General features: G+C 42.6%; 1 protein-coding gene across 4 annotated transcripts in view; it reads right to left on the bottom strand.

Moving 5' to 3' along the window:
- The window catches only part of RANBP17 (RAN binding protein 17), a 265,755-nt gene that overhangs the window by 221,557 nt on the left and 19,517 nt on the right, over positions 1–24,681 (bottom strand). For all 4 annotated transcript variants that reach the window (XM_039484081.1, XM_039484083.1, XM_039484082.1 and 1 more), the window contains exons 4-10: positions 23,688–23,854; positions 18,671–18,736; positions 17,281–17,385; positions 12,479–12,644; positions 11,095–11,168; positions 1,959–2,078; positions 632–778 (exon numbers count right to left, since the gene is read on the bottom strand). In XM_039484081.1, the coding sequence (XP_039340015.1) occupies positions 632–778; positions 1,959–2,078; positions 11,095–11,168; positions 12,479–12,644; positions 17,281–17,385; positions 18,671–18,736; positions 23,688–23,854 (845 nt within the window). The remainder of the gene's footprint in view (positions 1–631; positions 779–1,958; positions 2,079–11,094; positions 11,169–12,478; positions 12,645–17,280; positions 17,386–18,670; positions 18,737–23,687; positions 23,855–24,681) is intronic.

Genomic DNA, 24,681 nt, shown 5'->3' with positions numbered 1-24,681 from the left:
AGGTGTTAGCTCCTTGTGAAGAGGCAGATGCAAAGAATTGGGAGCTGCAGGGAGGGCTACAGCTTTAGCTCCTCTGTCTCTCTCCAGGGCCTCAGCTTGCTGACTCTAGCAGCTGCTGTACAGGGAGAGGGCCAGTGGCACCATGTGATCACACCCTGGCAAAAATCTGGTGGTGAAGGGGGGGAAACGTGACCCCAGTTCCTCCTCCCACACATCACTTCTGCCTTCTGTCTAGCAGGGAGGGGGTCTCAGGGCTTCAGGTCCATGGGGCGCACCTGCCAGGGCTCAGGGCTTCAGCGGGAGCAGGGCTGAAGCCCTGAGACCCCTCTCCCACATGACTGAAGCCCCAAGCTCCATCAGGCGCCTCCCGGGGGCTCTCAAACATCTGAAGATTGAAATATGCAGCTCAGAGAGTCAATAATTTTCGCCACCCCTGCACTAGACACTTTAGCACAAACACATAGGAAGACGTGAGCCCAGGGCTGAAGAGTTTACCAAGTTACATTATTGACAAACTTGGAACAAAGTACATTTTCATGTAAAATAACATCAACTGAATACAAACCCAACCCCAAAACAAAACAAAAAAATCCCACATCTGTCAAGGATTTAAGGCTGTATATATCCTTACCTGTAAGCTAGTAATAGTGAAATTGGCTATCAATCTGATAACCTCTGAGTAATCCTTTACCATTACTAGTTCTCCCAACTGGTAGTTTGTCTTTAGTCGAGCCAAAAAACGACAGAACTCATGGTAGTTACCTGGATCAGATAAACCCTACAATTACACAAGAAACAAAGGTTTTTTTAAATCATCAGACTAACCTAATATGCTCACAGCAACTGAAAGAAGTGACTCTTTGGGCAGAAGGAAAAAGAGGACAGGAATCTCTCCGGTATTTGGGTGACGATAGGGTGGAAGAGGGAGACAGATTTCCCTCAGTGGAGCCAAGGGGAGTACAGGAAGTGGCTGGAACAGGGATGGTTACTCACCCTCATATGCACCAGGGCAGGGACAGGGTATGTATACGCCTGCATTCCAGAAATAATTCTCTTGCTCTCTCTCAATCTCTGATTAGCAACACCCACCTTCCCACCCATGGGATCAGAGCAGAACCAGGTTTTATGATCAGTTGTGTGAGGGCTTGTGCTCATCCCTTTTTCATTTGGTGCTGGGAAGGAATTTTTTCTTCACTGCCAGATTAGCTGGGGCAGAGTGGAGTGTTTTAGCTTTCCCCACAGCAAGTCAGCTGATGAGATAGGTAAGGTGGTTAGGTCAAGATGTCACAACTAAATAAGCAGCAAGTGTGGCCGGTGTCCAGTGCAGGTACTCATTACAGAGGGGATAAACAGGAGTTGGAAGTGGATTTAGGGAGGCATCTTCTAAGGGAAGCTGGAGAAAGGGAGGTCAGGACTTGTAACGTCTGGTATAGCAGGAAAACAACCCTTCCCTCCCACCCCTTTTTCAGTCCCCCTTAACCTTCACATGAGGGGAAGGCAGTGGGATCCCAGCAACAGGCTGGCTTGGACCAGGTTGGGAAGAAGAGCTGACGGCAGCCCTCTCAAATAACTGGAAACAATTAAGGAAAGAATGATGACCAGAACTGTACAATTTATTGCCAGGTATTTCCAGATACGTTGTGTGAATAAAAGGTGCAGCCTAATTAAACCACCTCCACTGCCTCTTGTCTTTATTCCTACATGGCCAAGACAAGGGCATAACATCTCTTCAAACATTGTTAATTCAACAGATGACAGCTTTGTTCTGCATAGCTTATTTTGTACGAACTGCGTCCCAAAATGATTTCTGGTGAAGAAAGGAGGAGAAGGATGGAAGTTTAAAGAAAGGCCTCTGGAAGACGGTCATGAGGGATGAAGAGAGTCAACAGGGTTGTGACAAGCCACAGAAATTCACAAATAATTTTAACATTTGCAAAGAATTTAAAAAACAAAAATACCTGAGGATTTTCAAGGATTCTTTTCACTCCTTTGATTAGATTCCCAAGATACTTGGCACGTTCTGGATTGCTAAATAAAGATCTTCTTGTAGAGGCAAACTGAACCAAACAGGAAAGTGCCTAAAAAAAGAAAGGTTTCAGAGTGGTAGCCATGTTATTCTGTACACTAATCATGTTAGTCACTACAAGAACTAAAAAAAAAGAATCTCCCCATGCTAATTTGCCCCTACTGTTACTCACACCTTCTTGTTAACTGTTTGAAATGAGCCACCCTGATTACCACTACAAAAGTGATTTTTCATCCTGTTGATAATAGCCCACTTTAATGGATTTGTCTCGACCCCCCACTGGGTAAGGCAACTTCCATCTTTTCATGTATTGCTATATATATCTTCTTACTGTATTTTCCACTCCATGCATCTGATGAAGTTGGTTTTAGCCCACGAAAGCTTATAGATGAACAAATTTATTTGGGCATAAGGTGCCACAAGTACTCCTTTTAAAAAAAAATAAAATAATTGTAAAACTAAAAAAGCAAATCTCTACTGCCTGACCAGTTGTCTTCCCTTACTTGGAAGGATTCTTCCCAGGGCTGTTGCACCACTTATTATTCAGGTTGCTCAACACCTCCCATTATAAGACCATTATTTCCATTCCGTATAATAACTGCCAAGGAATTATGATGTGATTGGAATAACAGAAACTTGGTGGGATAACTCACATGACTAGACTACTGTCATGGATGGACATTAACTGTTCAGGAAGGACAGGCAGGGCAGAAAAGGTGGGGGAGTTGCACTGTATGTAAGAGAGCAGTATGACTGCTCAGAGCTCTGGTATGAAACTGCAGAAAAACCTGAGAGCCTCTGGATTAAGATTAGAAGTGTCAGCAACAAGGATGATGTCGTGGTGGGAGTCTACTATAGACCACCAGACCAGGTGGATGAGTCTTTCTTCTAGTAACAGAAGTTACTAGATCACAGGCCCTGGTTCTCATGGAAGACGTCAATCACCCTTATATCTGCTGAGAGAGCAATCCAGCGGTGCACAGACAGTCCAGGAAGTTTTTGGAAAGTGTAGCGGACAATTTCCTGGTGCAACTGCTGGAGGAACCAATTAGGGGCAGAGCTCTTCATGACCTGCTGCTCACAAATAGGGAAGAATTAGTAGAGGAAGCAAACGTGGATGGGAACCTGGGAGGCAGTGACCATGAGATGGTCGAGTTCAGGATCCTGACACAAGGAAGAAAGGAGAGCAGCAGAATACGGACCCTGGACTTCAGAAAAGCAGACTGACTCCCTCAGGGAACTGATAGGAAGGATCCCCTGGGAGAATAACATGAGAGGAAAAGGAGTCCAGGAGAACCGGCTGTACATTAAAGAATCCTTATTGAGGTTGCAAGAACAAACCATCCTGACGTGTAGAAAGAATAGTAAATATGGCAGGCGACCAGCTTGGCTTAACAGTGAAATCCTTGCTGATCTTAAACACAAAAAAGAAGCTTACAAGAAGTGGAAGATTGGACAAATGACCAGGAAAGAGTATAAAAATATTGCTCAGGCATGCAGGAGTGAAATCAGGAAGGCCAAATCACACTTGGAGTTGCAGCTAGCAAGAGAAGTTAAGAATAACAAGAAGGGTTTCTTCACGTATGTTAGCAACAAGAAGAAAGTCAAGGAAAGTGTGGGCCTCTTACTGAATGAGGGAGGCAACCTAGTGACAGAGATATGGAAAAAGCTTATGTACTCAATCCTTTTTTTGTCTCTGTCTTCACAAACAAGGTCAGCTCCCAGACTACTGCACTGGGCAGCACAGCATGGGGAGGAGGTGACCAGCCCTCTGTGGAGAAAGAAGTGGTTCAGGACTATTTAGAAAAGCTGGACAAGCACAAGTCCATGGGGCCAGATGCGCTGCATGCGAGGGTGCTAAAGGAGTTGGCGGATATGATTGCAGAGCCATTGCCCATTGAAAAATCATGGCAATCGGGGGAGGTCCTGGATGACTGGAAAAAGGCTAATGTAGTGCCCATCTTTAAAAAAAAAAAAAAAAAAAAAGAGGAGAAGGAGGATCTAGGGAACTACAGGCCAGTCAGCCTTACCTCAGTCCCTGAAAAATCATGGCACAGGTCCTCAAGGAATCAATTCTGAAGCACTCGGAGGACAGGAAAGTGATCAGAAAGAGTCAGCATGGATTCACCAAGGGCAAGTCATGCCTGACTAACCTAAATGCCTCCTATGACGAGATAACTGGCTCTGTGGATGAGGGGAAAGCAGTGGATGTGTTATTCCTTGACTTTAGCAAAGCTTTTGATATGGTCTCCCACAGTATTCGTGCCAGCAAGTTAAAGTAGTATGGGCTGGATGAATTGACTATAAGGTGGATAGAAAGCTGGCTAGATCGTCAGGCTCAACGAGTAGTGATCAATGGCTCCATGTCTAGTTGGCAGTCGGTATCAAGCAGAGTGCCCCAAGGGTTGGTCCTGGGGCCAGTTTTCTTCAATATCTTCATTAATGATCTGGAGGATGGCGTGGACTGCACCCTCAGCAAGTTTTCAGATGACACTAAACTGGGAGGAGTGGTAGATATGCTGGAGGGTAGGGACAGGATACAGACAGACCTAGACAAATTAGAGGATTGGGCCAAAAGAAATCTGATGAGGTTCAACAAGGACAAGTGCAGAGTCCTGCACTTAGGACACAAGAATCCCATGCACTGCTACAGACTACGCAGCAGTTCTGCAGAAAAGGACCTAGGGGTTACACAGTGGACGAGAAGCTGGATATGAGTTGACGATGCGCCCTTGTTGCCAAGAAGGCTAACAGCATTTTGGGCTGTATAAGTAGGGGTATTGCCAGCAGATCACAGGATGTGATAGTTCCCCTCTATTCGGCATTCATGAGACCTCATCTGGAGTACTGTGTCCAGTTTTGGGCCTCACACTACAAGAAGGATGTGGAAAAATTGGAAAGAGTCCAGTGGAGGGCAACAAAAATGATTAGGGGGCTGGAACACATGACTTATGATAAGAGGCTGAGGGAACTGAGATTTAGTCAGCAGAAGAGAAGAATGAGGGGGGATTTGATAGCTGCTTTCAACTACCGGAAAGGGGGTTCCAAAGAAGATGGATTTAGACTGTTCTCAGTGGTTCCAGATGGCAGAACAAGGAGTAATGGTCTCAAGTTGCAGCGGGGAAGGTTTAAGTTGGATATTAGGAAAAACTTTTTCACTAGGAGGGTGGTAAAGCACTGGAATGGGTTACCTAGGGAGGTGGTGGAATCTCCTTCCTTAGAGATTTTGAAGGTCAGGCTTGACAAAGCCCTGGCTGGGATGATTTAGGTGGGGATTGGTCCTGCTTTGAGCAGGGGGTTGGACTAGATGACTTTCTGAGGACCCTTCCAACTCTGATATTCTATGATTCTAAGGTTACTCACCCTATGCACTAACTGAGGTTCTTTGAGATGTGTCTCCCTATGGTTTCTCCACTGTAGGTGCCGCAGCACCCCTTGCGCCTGCGACTGAAGATCTTCGATAGCAGTGCCCATTGAGCTGCATACGCTCCTCCCTGTCTCGCGTCATGGGCAGCATCTATATATAGCAATCTGAGATCCAACTGCCCTCAGTTCCTTCTCTAACATAGAGCTCATCTTTGAGCTCCGAAGCAGAGGAGGAGGAGGGCGGGTAGTGGAGCACTCCTAAGGACTCACATCTCAGAGAAGCTAGTTACTGCACAGGGTGAGTAACCTTCTCTTCTTCTTTGAGTAGTGTCCCTAGGGGTGCTCCACTGTAGGTGACTGTAGAGCAGTATCCGTAGATGGAAGGCTGGGACTTCAGAGTGGCATCTAATAAGGAGGAGAGGGCCGTGCATCCTAGTATAGCTTCTGATGCTGTGTCACGGATAATTGCATCGTGTTAGCTAAAAGTGTCTGTGGATGCCCAAGTGGCTGCTTTGCCAATGTCAGTGATGGACACATTGTTGAGAAAGGCAATCAAGGTGGAGACAGAGCAAGTGGAATGTGCTTGACTTCCATGTGGAGGTAGCTGGTTGTGTAGTTGATAACAAAAGTGTATGCACTGTGTGATCCACTTGGAAAGACACTGTTTGGATACAGACACTCCCTGTGGCGAATGTCTGAAAGATTTAGTTCTAGCAAGGTAAAAGGCTACAGCTCTCCTAACGTCCAAGGTGAGTAGAGTTGCTTCTTGTTGGTCGGTGTGTGGCTTTGGGAAGAAACAGGGAAGGTGGATAGGTTGGTTCAAATGCAAGGAGGATGGTACCTTGGGTAGGAATTTTGGATGCGTGTGTAACATGACCTTGTCCTTAGAAAAAATTGTGTATGGAGAGTATGCCATGAGAGCCCCTATTTCTCCTACTCATCGGGCCAACATGATGGCTATAAGAAATGCTGTTTTCATGGAAAGATTAATGTAGGATGATGTTGCCACTGGCTCAAATAGCGGTCTAGTGAGAGAGTGCAAGATGAGGTTGGGATCCCAGGGCTGGGTGGGATGTCATATGTTAGTGCAAAGGCCTTGAAGGAATCTCTTCATGAGCAGGTGGGTGAAGATGGAATAGCCATCTATCTTGGGGTGGAATGCTGTGATGGTGACCAAGTGCATATGAATGGAGCTTGTAGATAGGCCTGATCTTTTAAGATCTAGAATATAATCAAAAATGGGTGGTAACAGGATGTTCATTGCTGAAACATGATTGGCTGTGTACTGGAATTGGAATCTTTCCCATTTTTGGAGGTAAGTACAGTGAGTCGTGTTGTGTCATGTCTGCTATTTAAGAGAACCTCTTTTACTGCCTCTGAACAGGTCATCTCTGAATCCTGTAACCATGAAGGAGCCATGCCTTGAGATGAGCAAGACATAGATTGGAATGGAGAATTCAGCTCGCATCCTGCGAGAGGAGGCATGGAATCAATTGCAAGATGATCAGAGAACACACTGTCATGCATAAGAGGTAAGAATACCAAATTTGTCATAGTAATGTCGGCGCTATGAGGATGACTTGGGCTCATTCCACCTGTATTTTGTGAAACAAAAGGGAAAGAGGGGAAAAGGTGGAAAGGCCTCAAGTCGTAAAGCATCCCATGTAATGAGGAAGGCATGGCCTAGACCCATCCATGAGCAGAACTGAAGGCATTTGGCGTTCTCTGGTGTGGCAAAGAGATCTATGCAGGGAAATCCCCAGCGGCTGAATATGCACTGAAGGACTCTTGTGCCTAGTTCCCATAAGAACATAAGAAAGGCCGTACCGGGTCAGACCAAAGGTCCATCTAGCCCAGTATCTGTCTACCGACAGTGGCCAATGCCAGGTGCCCCTGAGGGAGTGAACCTAATAGACAATGATCAAGTGATCTCTCTCCTGCCATCCATCTCCATCCTCTGACGAACAGAGGCTAGGGACACCATTCTTACCCATCCTGGCTAATAGCCATTTATGGACTTAGCCACCATGAATTTATCCAGTCCCCTTTTAAACATTGTTATAGTCCTAGCCTTCACAACCTCCTCAGGTAAGGAGTTCCACAAGTTGACTGTGCGCTGCGTGAAGAAGAACTTCCTTTTATTTGTTTTAAACCTGCTGCCTATTAATTTCATTTGGTGACCCCTAGTTCTTGTATTATGGGAATAAGTAAATAACTTTTCCTTATCCACTTTCTCAACATCACTCATGATTTTATATACCTCTATCATGTCCCCCCTTAGTCTTCTCTTTTCCAAACTGAAGAGTCCTAGCCTCTTTAATCTTTCCTCACATGGGACCCTCTCTAAACCCCTAATCATTTTAGTTGCTCTTTTCTGAACCTTTTCTAGTGCTAGAATATCTTTTTTGAGGTGAGGAGATCACATCTGTACACAGTATTCGAGATGTGGGCGTACCATGGATTTATATAAGGGCAATAATATATTCTCAGTCTTATTCTCTATCCCCTTTTTAATGATTCCTAACATCCTGTTTGCTTTTTTAACTGCCTCTGCACACTGCGTGGACATCTTTAGAGAACTATCCACGATAACTCCAAGATCTTTTTCCTGACTCGTTGTAGCTAAATTAGCCCCCATCATGTTGTATGTATAGTTGGGGTTATTTTTTCCAATGTGCATTACTTTACATTTATCCACATTAAATTTCATTTGCCATTTTGTTGCCCAATCACTTAGTTTTGTGAGATCTTTTTGAAGTTCTTCACAATCTGCTTTGGTCTTAACTATCTTGAGTAGTTTAGTATCATCTGCAAACTTTGCCACCTCACTGTTTACCCCTTTCTCCAGATCATTTATGAATAAATTGAATAGGATTGGTCCCAGGACTGACCCTTGGGGAACACCACTAGTTACCCCTCTCCATTCTGAGAATTTACCATTAATTCCTACCCTTTGTTCCCTGTCCTTTAACCAGTTCTCAATCCATGAAAGGACCTTTCCTTTTATCCCATGACAGCTTAATTTACGTAACAGCCTTTGGTGAGGGACCTTGTCAAAGGCTTTCTGGAAATCTAAGTATATTATGTCCACCGGATCCCCCTTGTCCACATGTTTGTTGACCCCTTCAAAGAACTCTAATAGATTAGTAAGACATGATTTCCCTTTACAGAAACCATGTTGACTATTGCTCAAGAGTTTATGTTTTTCTATGTGTCTGACAATTTTATTCTTTACTATTGTTTCAACTAATTTGCCCGGTACCGACGTTAGACTTACCGGTCTGTAATTGCCGGGATCACCCCTAGAGCCCTTTTTAAATATTGGCGTTACATTAGCTAACTTCCAGTCATTGGGTACCGAAGCCGATTTAAAGGACAGGTTACAAACCTTAGTTAATAGTTCCGCAACTTCACATTTGAGTTCTTTCAGAACTCTTGGGTGAATGCCATCTGGTCCCGGTGACTTGTTAATGTTGAGTTTATCAATTAATTCCAAAACCTCCTCTAGTGATACTTCAATCTGTGACAGTTCCTCAGATTTGTCACCTACAAAAGCCAGCTCAGGTTTGGGAATCTCCCTAACATCCTCATCCGTGAAGACTGAAGCAAAGAATCCATTTAGTTTCTCCGCAATGACTTTATCATCTTTAAGCGCTCCTTTTGTATTTTCATCGTCAAGGGGCCCCACTGGTTGTTTAGCAGGCTTCCTGCTTCTGATGTACTTAAAAAACATTTTGTTATTACCTTTGGAGTTTTTGGCTAGCCGTTCTTCAAACTCCTCTTTGGCTTTTCTTATTACACTCTTGCACTTAAGTTGGCAGTGTTTGTGCTCCTTTCTATTTGCCTCACTAGGATGTGACTTCCACTTTTTAAATGAAGTCTTTTTATCTCTCACTGCTTCTTTTACATGGTTGTTAAGCCACGGTGGCTCTTTTTTAGTTCTTTTACTGTTTTTCTTAATTTGGGGTATACATTGAAGTTGGGCCTCTATTATGGTGTCTTTAAAAAGGGCCCACGCAACTTGCAGGGATTTCACTTTAGTCACTGTACCTTGTAACTTTTGTCTAACTAACCCCCTCATTTTTGTATAGTTCCCCCTTTTGAAATTAAAGGCCACAGTGTTGGGCAGTTGAGATGTTCTTCCCACCACAGGGATGTTGAATGCTATTGTATTATGGTCACTATTTCCAAGCGGTCCTGCTATAGTTACCTCTTGGACCAGCTCCTGCGCTCCACTCAGGATTAAATCTAGAGTCGCCTCTCCCCTTGTGGGTTCCCGTAGCAGCTGCTCCATGAAGCAGTCATTTAAAGTATCGAGAAACTCACGGTCTTGTGAGAATTGTCTGCTCACTTTCGGATGGCCGCAGCAAGCAGGGGTCAACTGATGACCAAGTCAAGTGTGAGAGCCGTGCCTGAGAAGTATCAGGGCTGGGGTCCAAAGCTGGCCTTAGAGAACTCTCCATGAGGAGAAGTTTCAGTCTGAGTTCACAGTCCTTTAGGGTCTGGGTGGTTGAGTTAATGCAGTGGGTGCACTTCTGTGCAACATGGCCCTCACCGAGGCAGTGGACGCACTGTGAGTGACCATTACTTATGAGTAAGGCCTACCAACAAGAGAGATACCTCTTGAATCAGGGGGATCCCAGCATAGTCCCGAGGAGGAGAGCTCCCAATCAGGGAGGGTGGGAAACAGGTAACAGGGAGGGAAGAGTAGCAAAGTTTTGGTTTCTTTTAGGGGGAGAAAATTCATGAAAATGGCTAATCACTACTGAAGTAAGGTAAGTTAATGAGAGTATCTCTAAAAGTAGAAGGGCTCTGCTCTGGATTCGGTCTCACACCAAAGGTGGTTGAGAAGAAACTGAGGGCAGTTGGACCGCAAAGCGCTATATATAGATGCCGACCGCGGCGTGATATGGAGAGAAGCGCATGTGAAGCCCAACAGGCACTGCTACAGAAGATCTCTCTGCATCTTGATCGGAGAGCTGCCACACCTACACACCTATCGGGACACTACTCAAAGAAGAGCTGTTTGGCTAAAATTTTCCCATGCTGGTTGTCTGCCTCAGGTTGGATTTTTTTTTTTTTTTTTGGCAAGTGTCAGCAAAAAGAATTCAGCTGTGTTCAAGAAATAGGCTAGGTAAAAGGAGACGGATGAGATTGGGACTGTAAGAGGGGATGAAGGAGGGACAGTGACTGGTAGTTGGTAGTGGCGAGGCTGTGACTGGGTTGGGAAAGAAGACCGGGAGCTGATGGTAGTGAGCCTGCCCAAAGCACTGGTTGTTCTGAATGAGGCAGCAGTCCTGGAGATAAAATAGTGTATAATCATAATTAAAGACTGTATCATAATGCACACACATTAAGGGTCGAATTAAGGGTGCACAGGCAACCTTAATTCTAGCATGTCCTAACTTCCGAGTGCTTGACTTTGCAATCTTAATAATGTTCTTTTAACATATTTGGTGTGTTTATTATATATCTCAAATGGCAAATCATGACCGTGAGATTACAGAAGATATTAAACATGCAGAATAATTTCACATCTCCATTTAAAGGGGATGGCCCAAATTATATGCAAGTGGCACCAAAGATGTCACTGGGGATGGATAAGGAGTAAACATTTAGCCTGTATGTTTAATAAATGTACATAGTCAAAAGAGAATTGTTTTTAGTAATTATTATAATGTAAATCACTAAGCTTTACTTACCAACTGCGACAGCACTGGTGGAAGGGAATGATACAAATCAAAAAACAAGTCCAAGGTCTCTGGTTCTAGGAAGACTGAGAGAAAAAAAAAAAAGATGTTTTTATCACTGTTTATCAGTAATAATTAAATATTTATCACCAGAATTGTTTTTATTTTTCATAAAAGTGCTAAGAGTGAGGTACAATTCTGATTAAAGAACAAAATATCAATATAAGTGTATTAAATAGCTCAGCTCAAATGTGTAGTGGGGAAGGATAGCTCAGTGGTTTGAGCATTGGCCTGCTAAACCCAAGGTTGTGAGCTCAATCCTTGAGGGGGCCATTTAGGGAACTGGGGTAAAAAAAAAAAAAATCTATCTGGGTATCAGTCCTGCTTTGAGCAGGGGGTTGGACTAGATGACCTCCTGAGATCCCTTCCAACCCTGATAGTCTATGATTGATTCTATAAGACCTTGTAATGCTCTTTTAGCACAATTAATCTATTCTATAGATCTGTGGTTGGCGGCCCATACCCCGGTTGGGGTGACGGGCATGAATGATGATGATACACCAAAAGAAAAAAAATGTATCTATACAACAAATCATGCAATGCTTTGTCATGGTGTAACAAAGTGCTGAGAACAACAGCTGAGCCAGGACTCTGATCACTTAAACACCAGTTAATTCGCACACCCAGGAAGTGGACCTGACTGTGCCTAATCAGTGGATTAGAATGGGCTGGAGGGTAGACTAACCAGCTAATTGGCCCTTTAAGGCAGAGGGTAAATGAAGGCATAAGAAGGAAAAACAGGCTAGGAGAGCCAAAACGAAGAAGCATCTCTGGGTGGAGACACCTCTTCCATCTCTCCTCCTTGGCAGAGGATTGAGGAGAACCTGCTGCTATAAACGATATTATGTATGGCCCAGTAAGATCAAATGTAAATAAACTATACGGTGGTGTTTAATAATTGTAAGTCTCCAAATAGTCTGTATAGACAGAGCAGAAGAAGGGGTGGGTTGGACCTTGCTCTGTTACACATGGATACCCAGGAACGTGATTCTATAAATGACCTGTATTATACACACAGAGAGCTTACTGCAGCTCTCAAAGGTACTCAGATACTTTGGTGATGGGCATGGTATAAGAACCTGCAGAGAACAGTTTGAATTGCACACCGCTGTGTGATATAGTACATTAAGGAAAGAGACATTGTTTCTGTTATAGATAGAAATTATAAAATAGCCACATGAGGTTTCCTGTTTAATATATCAGCAAACAAGACTACCTTACAGGAAAAGATCTTAGATAATTTTATAATTACAAGTACTATATCAAAACAAACAGATAACATATTCCACTACATGTAGAATGCACTTCAGTGTTAACAGTTATGATCTTTTCTTACTTGTTCTCCAGTTTGTTGGGATCTGTACAGTGCATAAATCATCTGCGGACTCATCTGCTGAATTGCCAATGAAGTCAAAGTTAAGACAGTTGAGGACAAGTTTCAAGAGATGCATTGCTAAACTTTGTTGTTGTTGATCCTGAAGGTTTAAAGGTTTTGCCAATAACTATATTTAAAAAATGAAAATATTTCATTAAGTTGTTTGTATACAACAGATTGAATATAATTTTGAAACAGAAAATATTTAGTTCTAAATCTTTACAACAGATTGTCAGTACATAGAGAAATTTCAAAATTTTAAAGGTTTTTCACCCATAAAGGGTAAAGTAAATTAGACTTTATTCCTCTAAGGGTATGTCTACACTACAAGAGTAGTTCGATTCAACTTAATTCGAATTTGTGGAATCGACCTTACGAAGTCGAATTTGTGTATCCACACTAAGGACACTAATTCGACTTTGTGAGTCCATACTAACGGGGCCAGCGTCGACTTTGGAAGCGGTGCACTGTGGGAAGCTATCCCACAGTTCCCGCAGTCCCCGCTGCCCATTGGAATGCTGGGTAGAGCCCCCAATGCCTGCTGGGGGAAAAAATGTGTCGAGGGTGGTTTTGGGTAACTGTCATCATTGAACCGTCAATCACGCCCTCCCTCCCTCCCCGAAAGCGCCTGCGGGCAATCTGTTCGTGCACTTTTCTGGTCAGTGACAGCGCGGACGCCACAGCACTGCGAGCATGGAGCCCGCTGCAGTTATGGCCGTTTTCACCTCCTCGCACCTTATCGTCCACCTCTTCCACAGTCAGCTGCTGAGAAATCGGGCTACTTTTCAATGGTGCTGCAAGCACTGGTGGACCATAGGGGACATTTTACCAACATCAACGTCGGGTGGCCAGGCAAGATTCATGACGCGCGTGTTTTCAGGAACTGTGGTCTGTTCAGACACCTGCAGGAAGGTAGTTTCTTCCCAGGCCAAAAAATAACTATTGGGGATGTGCAAATGCCTATAGTGATCCTCGGGGACCCAGCCTACCCGCTAATGCCCTGGCTCATGAAGCCCTATACAGGCGCCTTGGACACTGACAAGGAACTCTTCAAGTACCAGCAAGCTGCAAGCAGCGTGACCTGTGACTGTTCAGTTTCTTTACAGAGAAGCTGAACCTGCCCCTGTTTCTTTACCCAGTTACTGTTGACTATCCTCTGCAGTTACATACCCCGTTCACCCCGTTTCCCCCACTTCCAACACATGTGTAAAAATAAAATACATGTTCCATTGTTACTTAACAAAGGTTTCTTTATTAATGACTTTGCGTTAAAGGGTTGAAACTGGGACGCAGACTGTGCTGCGTAGGGTGTGCAGTGATGTAAAGACTGCCTCTAAACTCGAGGAATGACAGGCTCCTGCTCCTAGAGCGGTCCGCAGTGCCAGACTGGTTGTTTCAATGGAGCCTGCCATCCCTCCTTTTTGGAATTCTGTGTGCAGGGGCTATGTGACCTTGTGGCGGAGGAGGACGGATACAGATGCCTCTGCTGCGTGACTCTGCGGTCCAGGACAAGGACCGCTGCATAAGATCTGTAACCGCCCTCCCCCGCTACAAAGTCACGTCCCCCCCCACCCACACAGAACCTGGAAACCACCTCCCATACTGACCAGGGTGCCTACTGACTGCACTGTGTGTGTGACCTGCTGCTGATCCTGCCCCCGTGTCTGTACCCTGGTAAAGATGACCGTCCTATGCAATTACCAACCCCCTTCCCCACCCCCCCCTTCAAACACAGTCTTCTGTAAAAAAACATGACGGAAACAGTAATTAACAGCAAAGTATTTTTAATAATTAACTAGACAGTTAGGGGATGAAACTGGGATTTGGGCTTGGGTGAGTCAGGAAGGGAAGGACTTCTCAAAATTTAGGGTATGAGAGCTTTTGGGTACTTGAGCACTCTGCTGGGGTGCAGTGACAGTTTTCACGGCCCCTGGCACCCCTCCTTCTGGTTATTTTGGGTGAGGAGGGTATGGGACTTTGTGGCGGGGGAGGGCGGTTGCAGATACAGTGCAGGGGGCCTCTGTCCTCCTGCCTGCGGTCCTGCAGAACATCCACAAGGCGCCGGAGCGTGTCCGTTTGCTCCCTCATTAGTCCAAGCAGCGTTTGAGTCGCCTGCTGGTCCTCTTGACGCCACCTGTCCTCCCGTTCGCTGTGTGAGCGCTGGTACTGAGAGAGGTTCTCCCTCCTGGGGCATTTCCTGTGTGGCTGGTCAGAGCATCCAAGCTCGGACTGCTGTCCAGAGCGTCAACAGAGTGGTGCACTGTGGGATAGCTCCCGGAGCTACTAAGGTCGATTTCCGTCCACACCTAGCCTAATTCGACATGGCCATGTCGAATTTAGCGCTACTCCCCTCGTCGGGGAGGAGTACAGAAGTCGAACTAAAGAGCCCTCTATGTCGAATTAAATAGCTTTGTGGTGTGGACGGGTGCACGGTTAATTCGAATTAATGCTGCTAAATTCGAATTAAAGTCCTAGTGTGGACCAGGCCTAAGACTCAGTTCTCATCTTTCTAAAAAAAGGCAAGTAAAGGGATACATTTTCCTACAGTATTGGTATATAAACTGTGCATCTCCAAGATACAGACCTAATCTTTAAAATGTGGTTAAACTTAGAAGACTGTATCTAAATTTTACATTTGGGGTTCCATACTCATTCTCCCTCATTTGCTCCAGAGCAAATATGTTTTCACTTTACAACTCAAAAGCTCCAGAAACTCCTCCTCCTCCAGAATGGGTTCTTCTTGTTCTTCAACAGCATCAGTACTACAAAGCCTACAATCTGAATTTAGCTAACAGTTTGGTGATATATAAGACCAGAATACAATACAACTCACTATTGCTAGCACTACAGAGCCAAGAGTAAACACTTACTTTTGTCAGTGAAGTATGCTGATGGGATTAGGAGGCTTACAAAGAGCATACATTCTGAGTAAGATGACAGTTTTACACAGGCCCTTCTCTAACTACAGCAATTACCATAATATATAATTACAAAGAAAGCCATCACAACCACAAATTAAACAACTGACTACGACTATAAACATATAGTGTATAAAGGCAATGAGTTTCGAGCTTCAAACATATTAGTCACTAAAGTTGTTCTTTGGAGGTTGGAAAATTGTTTCCCTTAAAGAGTTACTTTTCTGGCCAAAACAGCAATCAAAATGCAGCCTCTTCTTACTCAGTGCATCTCCCTGTTTATATTCAGATTCAGATCTGTTGATTTAGTGACCAAAGGTTTTGACTCTGGGAGAGGGAGCTGGAATCTATTTTGTGCCATCAGCAGAATTGAGTTGTAATTGTTGAATCTTCATCACTGGTGACGATGCACGAGCCATAAAGAACCAACTTGGAAACCAACAGCTTGCTCTATTTTATTTTTATTTTCCAATTACACTTGTTACTCTGCTAAGCTTTTATACAACTTTTATGTGAGTGCTTACATTTTATGGGTAGAAATTACACCAGTGGTTTGATAAATGTTAGTTTAGTGCACAATTAAATAAGTTAGTAAATGCTATACTTTCCTGAAGAGAAGCTGGCATTATACAGATGTTTTAATTATTACATATTAACTACTACCTGGAAGGGTGACTGGGCTGAACATGTTCACACTTTTCAGTGTTTGGGAGTATCAGTTTAACTTTAGTCCAGTTGAGCTTGAAGGCAATTAGGCTAGAGAATGTGTGGTGTGGCATGTGTGTGAGAGAACCCTAATATAGCACTGTACTATCTGCAACAGGTTTGTAGCCTCTGTAAAGGGGTTCTAGATATCTCTGAATGTATCTAATCTTTCTTGTAGACAGTACAGGATTTCTCCATGAATGCATATTTCCATCACTGATTTAAAACCTTGAATGTACATGGGCAGCATATTCACCAGTCCAAAGATTATAACTTTAGCCCCAGACATTGCAAACATCATCCACGTCCCAATGGCTGTGGCCAAGAATTTAAAAAATGTGTGCCAAAAGTTAGGCTTCTAGGTCCAAATTTCAGCACCTAAATAAATAATTTGATTTTCTCAAGCGCTGAACAACCAGCAGCTCCCAAAGAAAGCACTGAGGGAGTGGGAAGCAAGTGTTGTTTTTAAAAATAGACTACTCTCAAATTCAAGCAGTTGCTTGGTCTTAAGAGAAGCAGAGCTCAGCAGCTTCCTAAGCACAACGAAGGCCTTGATCAGCAGGGAAGACAAGACTCAAAGCGCAAAGCCCAGTTTTGGAGTCCCTTAAACCTACATGGGCCTGAGAGACTTAGGCTACTCAAGGCTGTTCCTCAGTACCTGCTGTCAAGCCTGTGGAGAGGCTGGGGTCTGAACTACCTCAGAGTGCCACACAGAGGCTCACAGGGCTAGCAAAAGAGGCAGAAACCCCTTTGTCAGACCAGGCTACTCTGCCACATCAAGAGGATTTATCATCCTTTTTCAGGAACACTGAGGTAAAAGGCCTAACTAAGCTAAAATAAAACTAAACTAGGGAAACAATATAGGAAACAAGAAGAAAATCTCAGGATACGTGCTGTCTACTCTGGGAGACAGAACATAACTGAAGAAACAAATAGACAAACTGGACAGGCTCTCAAAAATTCAACAATTTTATCGGTTGCTCGTGCCTGTTCTAATTTGATGTAAGCAAACATCCACCTAGGTACAGACTGACCTTGTCCTCTCAGAGTAATACCTACCATAAATTTAAAGCAGTAAAAACATAAGAGCCTCACTTTTAAGGCATTTTAATACTAGCTTCAGTTATAAAACAGTCTTACCTCCTTTAGAAGAGAGCATGCCAGCATCAAAATATCCTTTAAAGACGTGTCACGGAATGAGGTAGCTATTTTACGATGTTTCGCTGAAGGTCTTGAATAATCAACCTAAAAAATATAAGGCCACAAGAATAAACAAGTCTTTTTTCTTCCTTAAGACTAGTGAAGGGGCATTTCTGGCACGAGTCATTAGTCACAACAGATGAAGACTATGTTCAGGTACGAAGTCCAGACCTCCTGGTTTCTCTTACCAATACCAGTACCCACTGACTCTGTGCATTCCTATTCATTGTTGTTGTTATTCTATTTTTTCCTATATTACCTATTATTTCTGGTTTGTCCTATGCCCTGCCCATGATGCTGGCCTACTAGGTCTATAGCAACACCAAGAACAAGTGGAAGCAAGTGATGAGATATTCAGCAGCTGCTCTGCAAAACATCACCTATGGCGCTAATGTGAAATTGCTCCTGCACTATGGAGTTCTGTAAGAGAGGGAGAGCTGGTCTGCACTTTGACTGCTCCTGTTTTAGTGTTGTATCAAGTCAGGTCGCCAAATCATTTTTCCTTTGCTTTAATTTTGGTGTTTTTCCTTTTCTCTAATCAATACACTCCATTTCTAGCTTGATCCCTACTCTCCATCCCAAACCAGGAACACCAGAATCAAATTTCACTCTCCAGGATAATACTTCTTTGAACTTTATGTACAAAAACACAAAGAGCAAGCTGCTGAGATTGGTAATGAGATAAAGAGTATGTCCACACTGCAATTGGAGGGGTGATTGCAGCCCAGGTAGGCATACCTATGCTAACTTTAATCTAGTTTGCACAGCTAAAAAACAGTAAAGACATGGCAGCGTGTATGATATGGGCTAGCAACATATGTACCCAAGGTTCTGAGTGGGCTTGTACAGCTGAAGCCTGTGTTGCTGTGCCTTTGCTGCTATATATATTTTTGGCAATGTTTTCCCCTTTCCCACCCTGCAGCTGATGGGCAACCTACTTTTAGATCACATCCACCCATTGAGAAGTCCTGGTCCCCTAAACATCTGGGGTTTTAAAACAAAAGAATCCTCCATGTCTAAGTCCTGTTTTTTAATACCACTTCTATAGTGTGCAGGAAGACTCTGACACACTGCTTTAGCAGCGTTACATTCAAGGGAGGGATAGCTCAGTGGTTGGAAGGGAGGGATAGTTCAGTGGTTTGAGCATTGGCCTGCTAAACCCAGGGTTGTGAGTTCAATCCTTGAGGGGGCCATTTGGGGAACTGGGGTAAAAATCTGGGGATTGGTCCAGCTTTGAGCAGGGGGTTAGACTAGATGACCTCCTGAGGTCCCTTCCAACCCTATGATTCTATGATCTCGTACAAAAGGGAAAATAACTATACATACTTACTAGGTTCATTTCCTGAGTCAGTTCTGAAAGGATCATCACTCCTATGATATAATGGTCCACAGTTGCCTACAGAACAAAACAGATACATTTCCTAATCTATACATCTAAAATGTAACACTTGTCATTTCTAATATTAGCAGAAACAGGTTGGGTGAACCTAAATTTTTAGGCTGAGATTTTTACAGTTGTCTACAAGATTTAGATGCCCAAATCTCATTAAACTAGTATGAATTGCAAGTCCAAATCCCCAAGGTGGCTTTCAAAATCGCACCATAAAACATTAAAACTTAAGGATATTATTATATTATATATCTTCAGTTTAGAAATATATATTCTGAATACCTACATTAGAGGAACACCACTATTAAACACTTCTCTAAGGTTAATTCAATCCTTTATCCTTCTAAGGTAGCTATAATAAGTCCCACATAGTTTAGATGAGAGTTTAAAAAAATGTGTCCTTGGTGGATTAAAGATCAGATGGCACTTTTAAGAAGAGTACAGATTTGCACGGAGATCTGGTCAAACATTTCCCATTACACTGAAAAGCATCATGCTGGTTTTGGTCTGACTGATATACCCCATCCTGCAGGTGTCTGCATCTTAGCAGTGAAGTGATTCCTTTATACATTAAGTGCTGTTCAATGGGAGCCACACAGGAACATATCTGAGGATGTGACCCACAATTGAACAACTCTTTGGAATGCTTTGAGATGAAAGGCATTCTATAAAAGTGTAAGATAGTGTGAAATTACTACTAATAAACATCTCTTTAGCAAATTATTCATAGGAATGATTTAATATTACTTTGCACTTGAATAAGAACACAATAGAGCTCCCTTCACTGGCGCATTACAAGGCACTGAATAATAAAACATGATTAAGATAATCACTTTGTTTAAAATATTTAAAATCAATGGTAAACTAATTAGTGTTACAGGCTACTGCCTTTGATTCAGAAGGTTATGTCCACCTTCTGTAACCAAAGTCTGCAATCAACAGTTGCTCAGCTGTTTCTGGACATCCAGATAGCAGTGTAGACCTTTTCTCTTGCCTTTGTCACCTCCAGACTGGATTAATCTAGTAACCTTGAAGAACACTTAAACTTCAACTAATGCAGATTTTCACTGCTTACACATGGGATCTGATTCTGTCACCTTGTACGGTCATTTATACCTGTGCACAGTATGCGTACAAGGATACCAAATCAGCATGGTGGAGTAAGAGGTTTTTAAACCAAAAAAAAAAAAAAAACACCACAACCTTTGCACTGGTGAGAATGATTATATAAGACGCAGAGCAGTGGACAATCAGGACCATGGAATATATATTACACCTGTGCTCCACAGAATGCACTGGCCGCCTCCAGTTTGCTTCTGGGTAAAAGATAAAGCTTTGGTTTTGATCTAAAAGCTATTTATGGTTTATGTCCTTCCTCCTCTGACACCAGTGTTCCAACCTGGCACTTGTGATCAACTGGATTATCCAAGCTGATAGTCCCAAGATTTATACATCTAGGGTATGGTGACAGCGTTTTCTCAGAAGAGGGTCCTTGACTGTGGAATTAATTTCCTTCCCTTTTGCCTGACAGACCCCAGTTTTGTCAATCTTCTCAGCACACTGCAAGGCCCACATATATGTTCAGGCTTTTCCTGATGGGACCAGAGTAGGAAGAGCCTCTTTTGGAAAGTGGGTATCGGAAGTGCACAGAAGCAAGGCTCTTTCAGGGTCACTGTTGTAATTTTGTCTGTTTAAACTTGCATTGCTCATGTGGCACTCTTGATATTGGTCAAGTGGCACTCTACAGGTTTGGTTTTGCTTTTTGTTTGAATTAAGAAAATGGACACTACAAACAGAAAAAGTAAAAGTGTTCCACAGTCACGGAACAGATTACTAAGTGTACTTATTTAAACAGATCTTGAACAGTATCTTAAACACCTTAATGTCTTTCATATCAGAACTTCAAAGCAGGTTGCAAATATTCATTACATCACACAAGCCCCCTCAGTAGGGTGACCAGACACCAAGTGTGAAAAATTGGGACAAGGGGTGGGGAGTAATAGGACTCTATATAAGACAAAGCCCCAAATATCGGTACTGTCCCTATAAAATCGGTACTTCTGGTCACCCTACCCCTTGTGAGCAAATTTGATACTAATCACATTTTACAGATGAGAAAAACTAAAGCATAGACTTGCCCAAGGTGGTAGAGAGAGTTAGTGGAAGACCTGAGAATAGAACACAGGAGTCCTGACTCCTAATCGCCTTCTCTGCACAGTAAATTACATTCTAATTCAAACTGGATCAAATTCACATACGATTACTAAAGTGCACATAGCTAAGACTGCTATTCATTAATTATCAACATATACTATTATTGCTTAGGTTTTTTCCCATTTCAATAGTAAATTCAGTTCACTAGTAGATTTATAGCTTTATTTTCTCTTTTACAGGAATTTTTAATTTAATGAAAGAAATCTCTTAAGTAGCAAAGTTTTGTATTTAAGCCTCCATTATTAGTGAGCTACCAATGCAGAGTCACACTGCAATCATTTTAATAATAAATGTAAAATTCAATTACATTTATAAAAATAACTGCAAAAAAGCTACAGTATACTACAAGAGTTTGTTTTTAATAAATATTACAGTCCATGTTTTACTGTCATTCCAAATTTAGCTCAGAACGTTCTATTTGCATATTATAATCAAATTATTTTGAAAAAGAGAAACAAATGAAGCATAAATCTGACACTCAATGGCAGAGAACACGACTGAAACTGTTACACTCATTATTTTCCTTGCTTAGTAGCCAGGAACACCACCACAAACAGTGTCCTGGACCAACAATACATACTACCATCCCTTAAGGAAATTAATGTAGAAATATCTAGACAAATCCACTACAGATATTTCACTGAAATAAATTCTGAAAAGAAAATAACCCCTCTGCCCCATTTCATGTATGCATTTTGATACTAATTTTCTTACACTCTGTTTTAATGTTATTCCTAATCTAGGGATTATGGATGTGTTTAGAGACCAGCAGAAAAAACACAAGAATATATCTGTGCCACTGACCAAGCAGCACCAATAAAACTCTCCACACCACCTTTGGTTTAAAGATCGCTGGCCACAATCTTATTGAACTGTTTAACTTCAAACCTTCGACGGAATTAACCAAAACAGTTGAGCCCTTACTCAGCTATATGTGCATTGCAATCCCTTCCAGCTAAATTCCCCACCTACCCTTCCTTCAATGTAAAAAGTCAAGCTCATCCTTGAGGGTGCAATGTTCCAATACACCACCCAACCAATACAAAGTATTACCTGTCTTTAGTCTCCTTATTTTCAAAGCTCCATCTAAGTCTCTGAGATCAGAGGCAATGACATTTGTAATCCTCCTGCAGGTTCCTCTGGACTGCTCATAAGGACTCCCATTTAGGGCATCACAACAACCCACATACACCCTGAATCATTTGCTACTGCTTCTGGCAATGTCTGCCAGGCAACCTTTGCAGATCATTGTTTTTCAGAGTCAGGAAAAAATTTGCTCATGTAGCAGAGTGGGGGGTTTCACCTTTCCCTGAGCACCATGCAAGTTTCACCTGGCAGGTTTTCATGCTGGTTCCTGCTTGGCCCTAGCTACCCTAACTGCCCTAGGACATACTGGGTCCAATCAGATGCCTTGTGCTAGGAGCAACCAAGCCAAGGCCCCAAATGCTGGAGGGGAAGGTGAGTGACCCTCCCTTATTATGACCTAATCAAGTGGTTCCCAAACTTGTTCCACAGCTTGTTCCGCAGCCAGTCCGTCCCTCGGCCCATGCCGCTTCCAGCAGATCCCATTAGCCTGAAGCAGCAAACCGGGGCCACTGGGAGCCGCGATCGGCTGAACCTGCGGACGCGGCAGGTAAACAAACCAGCCCGGCCCATCAGAGGCTTCCCCTGCACAAGAGGCGGAACAAGTTTGGGAACCACTGGACTAGTCTGTTTAAACCCAAGTCACAAGACAAGGAAAGCCCACAACACCAACCCCACAACAGTGAGTCACCTACCCATTTCCATTGCCTAAGTGGCAGACCCTTTACAAATTGTGACTCCACCCCCACTGAGACAGAATACACATTCTAACTCACTCCTCTTTTTTTTAAGCAATCAGCTCTGCTTTTTTGGGTCATGCAGGAAAAAAAATGTAATGTGACCACAAGAAAGGAGGAATGCTGACTATGTCATTATCAAAAACACTTTGTGTGTGTTCAAAATAACAGATAATCTGTGCAGTACAGTAAAAATCTTTACACATGCCTTTGTAAGTAGTTACAGTTAGGGTGGTATCTCTCCATATTCCCATTAATAAGCAACATGAGTATGACAGACATGTTATCACAAAGATTTTAATGGCATCCACTGGATGAAATATATAAACTTTTTTCTTTTTGATCCATTATCCAGGACCAGTATTTAGAAAGTGTACTGGTCCTGAAAAATTTTTGTACTGGTCATACAACTGAACACTATTTGCACAATTGCAGCAGCCGATATTGCAATAATCACCACAGAGTTAATGCTTTATTCCATTTGAAGGATGATATTCCCACCTTACAGATAGTACAGTACTCATGTCTTCATGTTTTTTAGATAATAGCTGCTAAAACCCTATTAGAATTCAAGTGCGAAAAATAAAGATGGTAATCAGAATGGCATGACTTTAAAGTCTGCTAACTCAATCTGCCAAGGTGAGAAACAAGTGTTTTATACCTTTGGAAAAAATGGGGATTGAAATAAAGCATTTATTTCTAGCCCTGGCAATTTGCTAAAAACTAAACCTTAAACCTGTAGCAGGCCTGCTCTGGTCCTTCAACCTAAGCAATTTTTTTTAGCACTGATCCCTGCCTTTCTAATCTGTGTATAAATACCCTTTGGGTCACTCAGAAAGCAATTCATTAAGTGAGAAGAGAGCTGAACTTAATGCAAGACTATGTAATTTTAAGTAGCGGCATGATTGGATAATTTTTCTTACCTGTAAAAATTTTTTAACATCAGCAATAATGTCTCTGAAGATGAGCTGATCTTTTTGAACCTCGAACCATCCTAATTTTGTAATCTTAGCAATCACCTGAACAAGAGCCTGGATGACAAAAGGAGCCAGTTTGGGTTGAGAGGCTACGTAGTTCAGAATATAATTCCCTGTAAAGAAACATGCTTAGTCAACATCACAATTCTTTTTAAAAACACAATTGAGCCATTATAACAGAAATGTGGGAATCTAGGTCATGTGATGTAATCAGGTTTTTTTATGCTTAGTATAAAAGACACTAATTTCAAAAAATTAAGTCATGGAAAATATTAACTACATTGGAGCTATTTGCATCAAAGTATATATGTAATCATCATTCTAACATACATTTGACAATAGTTTGTGAATACCAAGGATGCTGACTGGTTAACCAATTTAATCATTCATTCTGTCCCACCTACTGGGCATCAATTACTCTGCCTCAAATGCAACAGCAGCCTTCAGACCTGGTTTATGAAACACAAGAAATTAACAACAGTGTTCTCAGGCATGCGCCTGTACAGGCTGCTTTCAGTTCTGTCTAGGCATATTTCCTAGGTCAGAAAACTTTCCACCTATGCTTCCCTCAAATAAGAGAACAGTTTCCTGGGGAGTGGAAGGGAAGGACATTTCTGTTTTATACACTTGCAGGATGATTTATCATATACAAAAGTTCATTTGTTCCTGAGGAGAAAAACAACATGTAGGCTGAATTTAGTCATCAAGAAAGGTGGATTCACAACCCCGTAGATTCAATCCTCTTTCCACAGAACAGGTACAACACTAGCCAAAGCAGTGCAGACTTCCATATATTTCCTCAGTAGGGGGCCTCAATACTACTCTGGAGGGCTTTCCTTTATGTACATTCAATCCTAGGCCTCTCTGATGAGACATTTTTCTACAAGATTAAGACCTCTTGCAAAATACCTTAAACTTGTTTGAAACATTCTAAAATATT

Source organism: Mauremys reevesii, linkage group 8 (assembly GCF_016161935.1).
Source record: "Mauremys reevesii isolate NIE-2019 linkage group 8, ASM1616193v1, whole genome shotgun sequence".
Classification (NCBI taxonomy): domain Eukaryota; kingdom Metazoa; phylum Chordata; order Testudines; family Geoemydidae; genus Mauremys; species Mauremys reevesii.
Note: the sequence above shows the minus strand (reverse complement) of the source record. Positions and strands in the feature narration are given on the sequence as shown.